Source organism: Hoplias malabaricus, chromosome 4 (assembly GCF_029633855.1).
Source record: "Hoplias malabaricus isolate fHopMal1 chromosome 4, fHopMal1.hap1, whole genome shotgun sequence".
NCBI classification, from domain to species: Eukaryota; Metazoa; Chordata; class Actinopteri; order Characiformes; family Erythrinidae; genus Hoplias; species Hoplias malabaricus.
In genome coordinates, this window is record NC_089803.1 from 40,843,276 (window position 1) to 40,857,163 (window position 13,888).

General features: G+C 38.3%; 1 protein-coding gene across 2 annotated transcripts in view; it reads left to right on the forward strand.

The window, feature by feature from the left end:
• The window catches only part of nell2b (neural EGFL like 2b), a 78,639-nt gene that overhangs the window by 20,313 nt on the left and 44,438 nt on the right, over positions 1–13,888 (forward strand). For both annotated transcript variants that reach the window (XR_010802213.1, XM_066668134.1), the window contains exons 4-12: positions 3,755–3,928; positions 4,393–4,489; positions 4,754–4,826; positions 4,988–5,070; positions 6,100–6,228; positions 6,422–6,524; positions 8,066–8,157; positions 9,015–9,117; positions 11,332–11,466. Coding sequence is in view for 1 of the 2 variants with exons in the window: in XM_066668134.1 (XP_066524231.1) it covers positions 3,755–3,928; positions 4,393–4,489; positions 4,754–4,826; positions 4,988–5,070; positions 6,100–6,228; positions 6,422–6,524; positions 8,066–8,157; positions 9,015–9,117; positions 11,332–11,466 (989 nt within the window). In the remaining variant the exon portion in view is untranslated. The remainder of the gene's footprint in view (positions 1–3,754; positions 3,929–4,392; positions 4,490–4,753; positions 4,827–4,987; positions 5,071–6,099; positions 6,229–6,421; positions 6,525–8,065; positions 8,158–9,014; positions 9,118–11,331; positions 11,467–13,888) is intronic.

The following is a 13,888-nucleotide window of genomic DNA, read 5'->3' on the forward strand; positions in this document are numbered from 1 at the left end:
CAGAAAAGAGAAATCAGAGAGCCAGCTTCACTCAAAACGCTTAATCTTTTGATTGCATTACATAATGTAATGTCATATTCTTTCACCTGCAAATAACCCCAACACAATTCAACACTTTGTTAAAACTTAAAACCAAATAACATAATCTTTGTACCAGTATAAACATATAAAAATATCTAGAGGACATGTGCTTGGATATTTCATTGAAGAGGTACATGATTTTAATCCAATACAATTTCAATAAAATTCAGACAATGTCTCCTAACCATTTGCTAATTCTCTGATTTGTTTCCGAGTTCGAAAAAGGTCAGGTGTTGGAATGCAGCCCTGGCTCTGTAAATGGGACACAAACAAACAAACAATCTCCGACTGAACACCAAAACAGTAAAGCAGAAAATCAGTAACAGGCGACACTGGGATAAAACCAAATCTACAAAACTTAACAGCTAGAGTTACAAATAATTTCTGTGGTATTTCAAACAGTGTCTAAAAACTTAAAATGTAACCACAATACACCAAGCTACACTTTTCTTAAAATAAAGGTGCTACAAAGGGATCTTTGAGTGATGCCATAGAACAGGGGTCACGAATAGGCATTTGATAGGAGTTTGGACGCAGACGCTGTCCTATCTGGACCTGGACCTGTAATTGATAAACTATTAAGAGCTGTTTAATTTTGAACAGATTGTTTGTTTTAAACGGTGTGACTCTTCTAGTCATTACAGTTCAGGTTTAGAGCTCCAGGAATTTACCAGACTAATCGCATGTGTTCACACTTGAGGCAACTCAGCTAATCAGATCTGTGCATTATGATATGCCACTGATCATAATGCAGGTTATACATTATGTTCCAGACCTTGGTTTGAGAACATTTTCTCTAACTGGACCTTAATTAATTTGAATTAGTTACCCCTGCCACAAAAGAACCGTGTTTAATTCCATAAAGAACAGTGTTTAAGAGATTGTGAGTGTGAAGAACCTTTTAAAGGTTTAAAAACCCATCACTCAATCTTAAGGTTTTTTACCTATTTAAACGTATTAGCAAAAAAGTTTTTTTTATGGAACGAAATGTGTTTATTCTATGACATTGCTCAAAGAACTTTTTGTAGCACCTTTATTATTAAGACTCTAAGGTTGGTGCTGTGCTCAAGTGAAAAGCATTTGATTGAACTCTTTTAAAAATGTGACACTGACTTCACCTCCATCTTCTCACCATGGATTTCAACATGTACGTCTTATGACGAAACACTCAGTGCGGAATTTCATCAATCTGATAAGATGCAGCCTGCAACTTATTTGAATAAACTGGAGAAAATCTGAACTCTATTTCACTCTGCCTGCTTTGTGTTGCTGCTGCACTCCCAGACAACTGTCTCTCGTCTCCATAGAAATGTGTGATAGATGAAAATTCACTCTGCTTTATTGAAAATGCTCCAACTCACCTGACTCCTTAAGGCTCATAACTGATTTTCATCACTCTCCTCCTCTGAGCTGTATTTAAGCAAAAGTCCCTTATGGGACTGCAATTGCTGAGCACTTTTGTTTTGTTCATTCTACCTCTGTTATGTTTATTGTATGGAATATTCTCACTTTGATCTCAGTTTAATGTATTTAGTTTGTCTGCATTTTTGTGTTTACAACACTCACTGCTTTTTGATTGACTTTCTTTTATTTCATTCCTTGAGGTGGATTTTGTGTGTGTGAAATTAAAACCTGGACTCTTCTTTGTTTTTATCATGCATTAATCTGCTCCACTTACAAGGCCTAACAACTAGTAATTAGTCTGTTGCTTGCTGATAATTGTTCTTCTTAAGTTTTATTTTTATGATCTTTACTATTGTTCCACCTAATCCAATTCTACTTCTATATTTTTGAGATTTCAACACCAACTCTGATATGTCTATCAAATCAAATTCAAATCTAATTTATTTGTATAGCGTTTTTACAACTGATGTTGTCACAAAGCAGCTTTCTGGTACAGAAATTCTGGTAAAGACAAAGTGTCGACATGAAATAGTGTGGTATATGTTTTTTTTGGATGAGTACAATAGTATTCATACATTAAGCATCAAAAGTATTTTTGAGTGTTAGGAATGCATTAAAGTGTGTCCTTGCTTGAAACAAAAATTCCGAATGCTTTAACTTGGTCTTAGGTCTGGGCAATTAATCAGAAATTAATCAAAATCAACATTCAGAATTTCTAATCAACATAATCTTATCTATATCGATCACATCAATTCTTTTTATTCTGTTGTGTCCCTACTGTGTGTTCATTTACTGTCCCTTTAAGATCACACTACCACGCTGTAGTCGTGATTCTGCCCCCTATCTGCCACGTGGAAGCAACATAAATGCAGAGGCCGACCAAGCGACTCGAGCAGCTTGTACCAAAGAAAACACAGTGTCTGTGGTTTGGACGTGTTTAGCTTTGACTTTAATTAAGACGACACTAAACAAAAAGAAGTGAAATGTAAATGCTAAGAAAAAACAATTTCAGCGACCAAAGCACAATCACACACCAAATATAAACAGTGCTAAGAAAACAAGAGAAGCTCAGTGCTCAGAAAACAAGAGAGGAACAAGGTCCCAGCAACGTTAGAAAAATATCCCATATTTAATACTGGAGTAAATTTACAGTACAAGATTCGTCACTAAATTATGAGAGTCCAAAATACAAAAACAAAAGAATTGTTCATTAATTGTTATCATGGTAAAATGTACAATTAATTGTGATATTGATTTGTGCCCCAATATCTTCATTACATTTAATCCCAATTTTCTGTCTAGCATTAATTTTAATGGAGGGGCCAAAGAGTGGATTTTGTCATCAGTGCTCTACTACAAGTGATAAATGTCTGAATTCAACTATTCAGCAAAACATTTTCTTCTAAGATCCTTATATTTTCACCTAGAAACTTAATTTAAATTTTAACTGGTAGAGGAAAATCCCACATTCTAACCTGTATATTTGATATGGTTCACAATATAGTTTTCAAGTTATAAGCATTTGTTTGGCACTAGGCGTTGTACGCTGCTTCAAAGAGTTCAATGTAAATTTCAAAAGTTCAAAACAACAAAAAAAAACAGTTATTGCAGAAAATCAATTGATATAATGTCATTAGTTAAGCAATTTGAGAAATATTTTTTGAGAATTGAGCATTTATTTGTAATGAGTAATCTGCTCACACAGTTACAGTACCCACACTCACGCACATTCAGACAAAATTAGCATCAAAATATACCAAACCACCTTTGATACAGCATTTCTACTCCTACTGTGTTAAAGCTGTAAGCACCAAATTTTGTAGAATCAGAGATGCTGTTGTCAGAATAGTGTGCTTCTGCTTTTGTAATCCTGTCTGACTCTGCTGGTGTAGGTGTGTGTGTGTGTGTGTATATATATATATATATATATATATATATATATGCAAACACGTTTTTTAAACGATTTCTCTTAGCTTTGAACATGTTATTTTCACTAGAAGATAATGTTTCTCATATTGCCAGTGCAACATCAAGCTGATAATCTACAAAGACATTTTCTTCATAGAGATAAACTATATAACCTTTCTTGTCATCTTTACCAAGAGTGCCAGTAATTCTGGAGGGCTCAATATGACTCAGACGCTTCTGTAATGTTTTGCCAGTCAATGCTGTAATCTGCCTGATCCTGCTGTTTGAACCACATGAGCCTGGCAAGCTCTCTTTTACGTGTGTGTAACTGCAGCAAAGGTGATCTGAACTGAAATTGCAGGTATTTGGAGCTGGAGAGCAGTGGACAGTGCAGTGAGGTCCGTCTGCACTACTGGACAGAAGAACACCACACCCACACTGAAGTGTTCCCCTACAGTTTGGCAGATGGCCGCTGGCACAGAGTGGCTCTTTCACTTAGTGCCTCACAGCTAGTGCTGTATGTGGACTGCAGCAGGTATGTAGGACCTGCACTGTAATTCATTCATTCATTCATTCATTGTCTGTAACTGCTTATCCAGGTCAGGGTCGCGGTGTGTCTGGAGACTACCTGGAATCACTGGGCACAATGCAGGAAAACACTCTGGAGGTGGCATAATTCTTTCACAAAGATAGATATGTATGTAGATGAAGACTGGGTAAAGTTTGTGTGGCCTGGAAATTTCTATGAGTTAGCCAGCATTGGGTTCCAGCTCCTGGTCTGTTTGACTGTTCTTTGACTGAAACAGGGTGGGCGAACACAGATGTATTTTTGGCCAAGAGTTCAGGGCGGCTTCAGAATGTGTGTAAAGCCAAAAAAATAAACAAGATAGGTTGGAGAAAGGGTCGAGGTGGGATCCTGTTAATTAAAAAAAAAACTGTAGCTTTCTAGCCAATTAAATAGGGATTGTAGTGATTCCTTTAAACACTTGATATTTTCAGAATCTATGAGAGACTTGTGGAGAAACCTTCTATGGACATTCCTGCAGGGACAGCTTTGTGGCTAGGACAAAGGAATAACGCTCATGGATTCTTCAAGGTACATGTTTTTAAGTATACTGCTCTGTTTTTCTTGTGTCTAACATTCAGTCATGATGAATCTGACTTTACACTGAGCCTTTAATGGGGCTGTGATTGAGTCAGCTTCTCAATCGAGTCAGTGTTGCATTAATATATTAATACATTTCCACCAGACTGTAGTGAATAGCTATTAATTTGACCTCTCTCTCTCTCTCTCTCTCTCTCTCGCTCTCTCTCTCTCTCTCTCATTCTTTTTTGTCACTTCCTGTCGCTCTCTTTTTAGGGCGTGATGCAGGATGTTCAGTTGCTGCTCATGCCCCAGGGATACATTTCTCAATGTCCAGACCTCAACCGCAGTGAGTGCACTTCATCAGCCGAGGACACACTAATATCACATGTCTTATTAAATTTGCATTAAAAGGGGTTCTTGAGGATATAATTTAAAATGAATAATGATACATGTGAAATGTTCATTAAGCATTCCTCCCAGTGCCACTGATGATCTTTTCAATTTCAGCTTGTCCCACCTGCAACGATTTCCACGGTCTTGTGCAGAAGATCATGGAGCTTCAGGACATTTTGGCCAAAACATCTGGAAAGGTGACAATTATTGCTTTAATGAGCACTGAAGGAAGATTTATGAAATTGTGAGGAGTGATGTCTAAAATGGGAGCTGGAAAAAATTTGTTAAACATTTGTACACTTTTTTCCACTTGTAAAACTCCAACAATGTGCAGGTAGTCTGTATTTAGGTATTCTGTATTATTAATACTTAATTGCCTCATCATAATTATTGAGGAGCATTTTTCTGTTGTTGTTAGTTTTCAAAATTCCATGTTCATGTAACACTGAACAGAATGCTGTGTGTTTTCTATAATCTAGTTTTACTAATTGCTATTGTGGAAAATGTTTATAAATATGTCCTACCTTGTGACTGTTGCTGTTTGAGGGCAGTCATGAGTAATTATTGTTTGAGTGTGAGCTGTGTCTGTTTTTAATTGAAAATGGCTATTAGGTAAGACAACTAATCAGCCAGTTTGCCATGCACTTTAATTATTTAATATAATAAACTAAAAGACAATGAAACTGCTAACTGCATTTAATCATCAGCTAAAATGTCATGGTTGCTTGTAAAAACATAATGTTATCATTATTAATTAATGAGGGCGGCACGGTGGCACAGCAGGTAGTGTCGCAGTCACACAGCTCCAGGGGCCTGGAAGTTGTGGGTCCGAATCCCACTCCGGGTGACTGTCTGTGAGGAGTTGGTGTGTTCTCCCCGTGTCCGCGTGGGTTTCCTCTGGGTGCTCCGGTTTCCTCCCACAGTCCAAAAACACACGTTGCAGGTGGATTGGCGACTCCAAAGTGTCCGTAGGTGTGAGTGTGTGAGTGAATGTGTGTGTGTGTGTCTGTGCTGCCCTGTGAAGGACTGGCGCCCCCTCCAGGGTGTATTCCTGCCTTGCGCCCAATGATTCCAGGTAGGCTCTGGACTCACCGCGACCCTGAATTGGATAAGCGGTTACAGATAATGAATGAATGAATGAATGATTAATTAATCATTTATTCCTTTACTTTGACTTTACTGATTTCTTTTTTCTTAAAAAAATCTCTTCTCTTCCCTGGTTGTAGCTTGCACAAGCGGAAGAGCGAATGAGGGCTCTGGATGGGTGTTACTGTGAGAGAACCTGCTCTCTGAATGGAGAAATCTATAGAGATGAGGAGGTCTGGATAGATGGTTGTAAGAACTGCACGTGTTTGGTAAGAGTTTCATTATTAAGCTCATTTAACTGTCTTTGCTGAGACTTTGCTTAAGCTAGCAAGCTGACGCAGACTGATCTTCTCTAGCCTGGCCTTTAGCAGTGCATTAATGTAAACAACACAATAGATCTCTAGGTTGTAGCAAACGGAGGCACTCTGTTCGAGCTCATGTAGGTGTGTTTGTTTCTTATAGAATGGTACTGTTGAGTGTGAGAGCATCTTCTGCCCTGCACCTCAGTGCCCTCCAGACACTGCACCAGCCTACATTCTTGGAGCCTGCTGTAAAGAGTGTCAGCGTGAGTTAACACACAACCCCTAACACACATGCATAAACTATTTCATGTGTATTAGATTCATGCTAAGAGTTAAGTAGGAATGTTAAGTGTGGGTGTTGGCAGTATTAAAATTTATACTAACATGAAAATATTATGGACTGTATGGATCTCTGCATTTTTGTACATTGACTATTTTTTCCATGGAGGCTTGGTACACTTTCAGCATGTTTGCATGTGATATGTCAAGACATTATTATCTTTATGAACTTACAATTTCACATACTTTATTTTTTGTTTAATGTAATCCATCTTTAAATAATGGAACACGTTTTGCACCAGCCAATCACAGGAGTTTGTGCGGTTTGACCATACAATGTGCACGACCCAGTGGCCACGACGTCAACATGTAATTGATGGTTGTTCACTGCCTGCATGTTTATGTAATATTGTTCACCAAAATACTGTCACTACATGAAGTTCACAGTTGCCTTTAATGTTCAAAGTGTAAATGGATTTCCAGAGTAATTTTGACGGCTTCAGTCTCATTTCAAGTAAGCCGTTTAGGTCACTACACCTTCTGAGTTTATCTTAAAGTGCCTTGTGTGCCTCTTGTTACTAAGCGGATATGTGACTAAAGATAAAGATGGTTGTCGAAAATATTTCCAAGACCCACCCCCAACATTAACATAAATGTCTTTTGCTTCACAGGAATGTATTTTAAACTTTGTAATTCATACAAACTGCAAATACTTAATGAACAAGAAAAAATGTAGTGACAAATGCCCTTTATAGTGGTATTATTACAAATGACATGCATTATGTAACTCATTCATTTGCCTTACTGCCCACTACCCACAAATTTGTTGCTGAGACAGAACAACATATTAGAATATGCATAATGGATGCCAAATCAGTTACCTATTAAAGAGTGTAAAGTTAATGTTTAGATATTGGTCTGACTTTTTGCTTGTGTTTAGCTCAAACAAGGGTAAAATATTATTTTTATCACTCTAATATAGTTTCAGACATACAGACTTCTCAGCTTCAGTTTTCTGCAATTATTCCACACACTTATATGACTAGTATATTTTCAGAATTTTTAATCAAATTTCTCTAACCCTTCTTCTTCCCTGTCTATTTCTTTGCATCTCTGTATTTTGTTTAATCTGTCTATTCTAAACCCACTGCCAGTCCCTCACTTTGTTTTTAAAACAAGCTGACCACCATACCCCAGTGTTACAAGGCTAAGCTGCCAACAAATGGGAATGCACCCACAAACCCAGCCACCCACTCATATAAACACAGACACATTCATGCACACAGATCATAAATAATTCAAGGCCCATGTCGAGCTGAGCAGTTGCACGTCTCAGTAAGCAGGGCTAATGGCTGTTTGACTAATGACTAAATCTGTTATTTAACTAGAGTGCTAACCAATCTTGTATGCTGATCAGATAGTTTGTCTCTCTGCTGCCTGAATATCTCTGAATCTCTCTCTCTCTCTCTCTCTCTCTCTCTCTCTCTCTCTCTCTCACTCTCCCTCTCTCTCACTCTCCCTCTAGCTGTGTGTCTGTTCAGGGGAAGAGTTTATGTTGAGGGTGATCGTAAGAGTGTGCGTGACTCTACAGGGAACTGCCTGCTTTTTGAGTGCAGGGTAAGCGAGAGACAATTGAAGCGATTACGCTTAATCTTCCCCTGATTCATATCACGTTACTGCAAGATTTGTCCATTGGTCATGGTTCTGATGTGAGAAGAGAGATATAAATTGTGTTATTTTACACATGCTATTCAGAAACCTGTACTCTATCCTGCTCACTGAGCACTCTGTGAGCTCTACCTGCCTTGTAGCCCATTCAATAGCTGTATTGTGTAAATTACATACACTATAACAGCTGCCCTACACCCTAAACATCACTGGTCCATTTCTGATTTTAAAATGAGTGTGGAATAGGTATTATTTGGAAGGTGGATCACCGCGACCCTGAATTGGATAAGTGGTTACAGATAATGAATGAATGGAAGGTGGATAATTCTCTGCACAGCAGTGACACCTGCATGGCAGTGTATGTGACCCAATGCACAAAAATAAGTGAGGTCAGATAAAGGTGTTGGATTACTAGTTTTGGGTCCTACACGATCCTCCAGTTCTTCCCAAAGTTATTGCATAATGCTTCAACACTCCAGAGAATACAGTTCCATTGCTCCTCAGCCAGAAGTTAGGGGCTTTATACCTCTCTTGCTGTTGCTTGGTACTGAATATAATTACTTGTATTTAATGTCCAGCTGCTTATATTCTATTGCTCACTGCTTGCTATTGAAATGGTACAAATTTTCTGTTTTTGTGTCGGTGTGCACAAAATTTAACACCTCAATCAGAAATGGAAGTTCCTAAAAGTAACAGAATTCACAAAGCCTGAATGTTTACAATATTTTTGGTGAGTGAATGTAGAATATTTTGTACAAATTATTCCAGTTAACCCCTCACTAATTCATGTGCATGTGTGTGGACAGGACCGTAGCATGCGAAGGGTTGAAAGTGCTTCTTGCCCAGAGCTGAGCTGCCCTGAGTCAGAGCAGATAGCCCTCACAGACCGCTGCTGCAAAGTGTGTCGAGGTTAGACACGTACATACATACACAGACACATACATACATACATACATACATATAAACACACATACAAACACACAACTGCATACAGAATTAAGGAATGGAGTTATATCATGTGTCACTGCATATACAGTACCAGAACTTTGGACACATCTTCTCATTAGGCATTGGTGGAATAGGGCTATTCACTGTATAGAGCGGTCTACCAGCCCCTACCTCTGCACAAGCCAAGTTATGGTCTCAAACACATTAAGAAGGCGAGCAGTTCTACAGATGAACTCTTGACCAGGCCACAGCTTTCACTGAAAACCGTTCCAGGTGACAACCTCATGAAGCTGATTGAGAGTGTGCAAGGGTGTACAAAGATGTCATCAAAGCAAAAGGTGCCTACTTTGAAGAAAGTATAAAACATATTCTGGTTTGTTTAACACTTTTTTGTTTACTACACAATTCCATGTGTTCCTTCATAGTTTTAATGTCTTCCATATTCACTTAACATGTAGAAAATAATAAAAAACTAAGGAAAATCATTGAATGAGAAGATGTGTCGAAACATTTGACTGGTACTGTATCTGGGTTCACCACTTTTGTCCAAAAAGGGCTCAAGTGGCTGTAGGCTTTCATTCCAGTCAGGCAGATGCTAATCCTATTCTACCAGGTTTTTGTCTTTTAAAAACATTGCTGTTCAGTGGTTCTTAACCTATTTCTCAATTTAAACCCTTCTTGGCCTTTAAAACAAATTTCCAACATCTCAGCTCACCTAATAAGATTGATAACACAAGGACGTTTTGACATCTTTTTATTTTAGTTCTTCAACAAAAACTTTTGTGCAGATATAATTTGTTTTATTAAGACTTTAATACAATAAAATTCCGTTGAAGGCAAAAACCAAACCATCATTCACATAGGAAAATGCAAAATGTCTGTCGAAATGAATGTAACAAAAGAAAATAAGAACAAACGTGGTACCATCTGTCCATAACAGACCCCACCTTCAGGAGAGAATCTGCAGAAAGGAAACATTCAGAGCAAATCAAGCAATATTTACAAATTTAGGAATGTAAATCGCTGATTAATTTCCCCTTAACATCCAGCAATTTAAAAATGCAGCCATTACAGAGTGATACACGTAAACCATTCTGTGCTAAACAAAGAGAATGTGTGACAGCGGGAATAAACCGCATATACCCTGTGTTTGTTTCTGTTAAATGTGTAAATATATGAGCTTAATGAGAAATGATGATTGTTCAGTGGGATGACCCAAAATAACTGGTCATGTGTGTTCAAACACGGGATTACTTCTGAAGCATCAAACAGCACTACCATGGGACAATGCTCTGGGAGGGCTGTGCTTCACTTTGCAGTGGTATATTTTGTACAGCCACATTTGCATCCCACCTGAGAAAATACCAAGACACCTATGTGTGTCATGGCCCCCAGGTTAAGAACACCTGTATTAGTTAAATGCAGTGTGCTCCTATTGATGCGAATTCAGAATCTGTTGCTACTTCAGCTCTCTGTGAAATGAGATGTTAACTCCTGACATGTAAACATCAAAATCACAAAAGCAATACATGGACTCAGTTAGGTCCATATATATGAAAAAAGTGCAAAAAAGATGCAGCCTTTACAGTCATTAGTTACAGTGTTAAGCACGGTGAACATTATTTTGTATTTGAGCTCGCGATTATTCAAAGCTAATAGCAAGGAGTATAGCAGGTCAGTTTTTTTAGGCTGTTTGTTCTTCACTGGGAATCCGTCTATTCATTCCTATTCACCAAGAATCTTGTGATGACAGAGCTAAGAATAGATTTTTGGTATTCTAGGGAATACACCACTACATGAACCATTACACACACACACACACACACACACACACACACACACACACACAAACACACAAACTGCTTTTCCAAGTTTAAAAGGTATACTTTACATCACTGTCTCTTGTGCTAATGAGTTATCTCTTAAGGTTGCTACCTGTGCTCATTATACTCCTAAACAATGGACTCGGTCAACTCATACCCATGCATCTCCCTGACACCTCAGAGCTATTTTTATATCACATACACCCACCCACACACACAAACATTCTCTCTCTCTCTCTCTCTCTCTCTCTCTCTCTCTCTCTCTCTCTCTCTCTCTCTGTGTATTGATGGGAGATGCCAGAAAGACACAGAGGTGTGATGTGTTTTGCCTGTGTCTGTGTGTCTGTCACAGGACATGATTTCTGTGCGGAAGGGTACAGCAGCAGCTGTGTAGAGAACTCTGAGTGTGTGAATCTGGAGGCAGGAGCCTGCTGCAGCTGCAGAGATGGCTACAGAGCGCTGCGGGATGACAGCGCATACTGTCAAGGTACTTCACGACTTTCTGGCCCCTGTGGGCACAGAGCTACATAACTTGAGTGAAATGCAGTGCCAGACAGAAGTTGGAGTAGACATTATGGAAAGTATATAGGTTGTCTCCCCTTGACTGACAGTGATTTAATGTTGTTTAAACAAATCTAATGAAAAACGATCAGATATAGGACACAATTACTAGTAAATTCTTCTTGTTTGATCTTCAGAAACACATCTGTTTTGTTTTTTAACACCCATTCACTGATGCAAGCAATGTGTTAATAAATGGCAATAGTAATTTTGATACCTTGTTTTATTTTCCTTTTTAACATCACTTAATTATCATTTGGAGAGGTTATGGTGTCATTTGATCCAGAAATTCGGTGGGGTTATTTTATTATTATTTTCAAAGGGAGAAGGACTTGAACTGGAGAAAGGCAGTCTTAGTTTAGCACCCGTAATGATTATGCAGCCATTTGGTTGTAACATATGAAGAATGTGGCTTGGTGCTGTCATACTGAAGTTAACATAATGGATGTTTATAATAAAGATGTTGTCTAGAGGGCCAAATAGATTTCACTGTATGCAGTATCTTACCAATGTATGAGTATTCTGCAAGCCATGTTGTAAAATCGATCAAAGTAAGTTGGTATTTATTATTGTGGTGTTTGAAGATTCAGATGTCATGAGCATGTTGTGGTGGTTTTCAGGTATACCATTTACATGCAGTTTTTTCTGGATTTGCTGGTGGTTTGTCCTGGATTTTTAATGATAATATCTACTTTAATGTGTGAAATCTCAAATGGTTTCCAGCACCTGTTCATGAAAGTTCTTCTTAAAATTCTTGTTATTCATTCGTAGAATTCTTGATAAATTGGTGACCCTGGGCCAATCCTTGATCTTAATTCTGTTATACCAATGACTGTTTACCAATGACTATTTTATAGTTGTTTTTTTTTTTTTTTTTTTTGGTATGTTCAAACACTGTCCCTAGTTTTGGTGGAATTAGCAATATTACACTATATAAAAGGGCGGCACGGTGGCGCAAATCAGAGTATAAGAAATTCCAAGAGAACATTCAGTAAAACCGAAAATTGTTTCTGATTTTCAATATAATCAGTGGGGCGGCATGGTGGCACAGCAGGTAGTGTTCCAATCACATAGCTCCAGGGACCTGGAGGTTGTGGGTTCGATTCCCGCTCCAGGAGACTGACTGTGAAGAGTTTGGTGTGTTCTCCCTGAGTCCGACGGGGTTTCCTCTGGGTGCTCTGTTTTCCTCCTACAGGCCAAAAACACACGTTGGTAGGTGGATTGGCGTACGTGTGAGTGAATGTGTGTGTTGCCCTGTGAAGGACTGGTGCCCCCTCCAGGGTGTATTCCTGCTTTGCGCCCAATGATTCCAGGTAGGCTCTGGACCCACCGTGACCCTGAACCTGATAAGTGAATATGGATGAATGAATATAATCAGTTGGGACAAACCTATAATATGTGGACACCTGACTATCACACTTAAATGAGCTAGTTGGACAACCCTGTCTTAAGCCATTGACATCAATATAAAATTGGTGCCATTTTGTAGCCAATTTTTGTAGGAAGGTTTTACACAGTGCTTCGAACTGTAATTCCTCCTAGACAATTCCGTTCCAGTGATAATTGCATTTACATTTCACCAGGGCAGATCAGATTGGGCATAAATATCTCAATTGGGCATATATGTCTAGTTGTAAAAGTGAGTTCTTCAGTATGACGCATTCTGCTGCTGTTCTGATGTTGGTCTGCAGAGGCTGTGTTTGATTTTATACATTGCTATCATAATTTTTTTTTTAGTGAGAGGCTGACATGCTTGTAGTTCTGCTTTTGCCTTAAATGTGTAAAAAAAAATCATAAGCATTACCGATATTAACTGGCTAGCCTGCTGACCAACACTTTGGATTTTCTGTCTACCTTCAAATGAAAAACTAAAATGAAAAATGATTGATACAAGTCCTGATGGTAAAATCATATCGGGTTGGTTGTTTCACACTATGTTGGTTAACATGGCAAATTGTTAAGGAAGTAAAAAGGCAAACTTTAATATGGGTATTAAAGGTTATTGTGGCCTCCTGCTGTATTAATACCACATGTAATTTACATTGAATTTAATTCAGTAAATTCTGCATATTTACCTAAGTTTTGTGATGCAGGCATATATCACGACTATGCAAAGCCAGTAATGTTATTATGTACATTTTTCCTTTAAGCCAATAAGTGTTTTAGTGCTTAATTAAGTAATCGTGACAACCTTGTGCACACAGCACATTACATTTACTCTTCCATCAGTGTTTAAGTATAGGTAATTACCTCTGTGTCGCTGTGTATACTAATAACAAGTTGTTTTCTGTCAAAAGTAGTTGCTTTTCTGTTCATTCAGCTTAATTTAAAAAGCAGTGTTGTGGGTG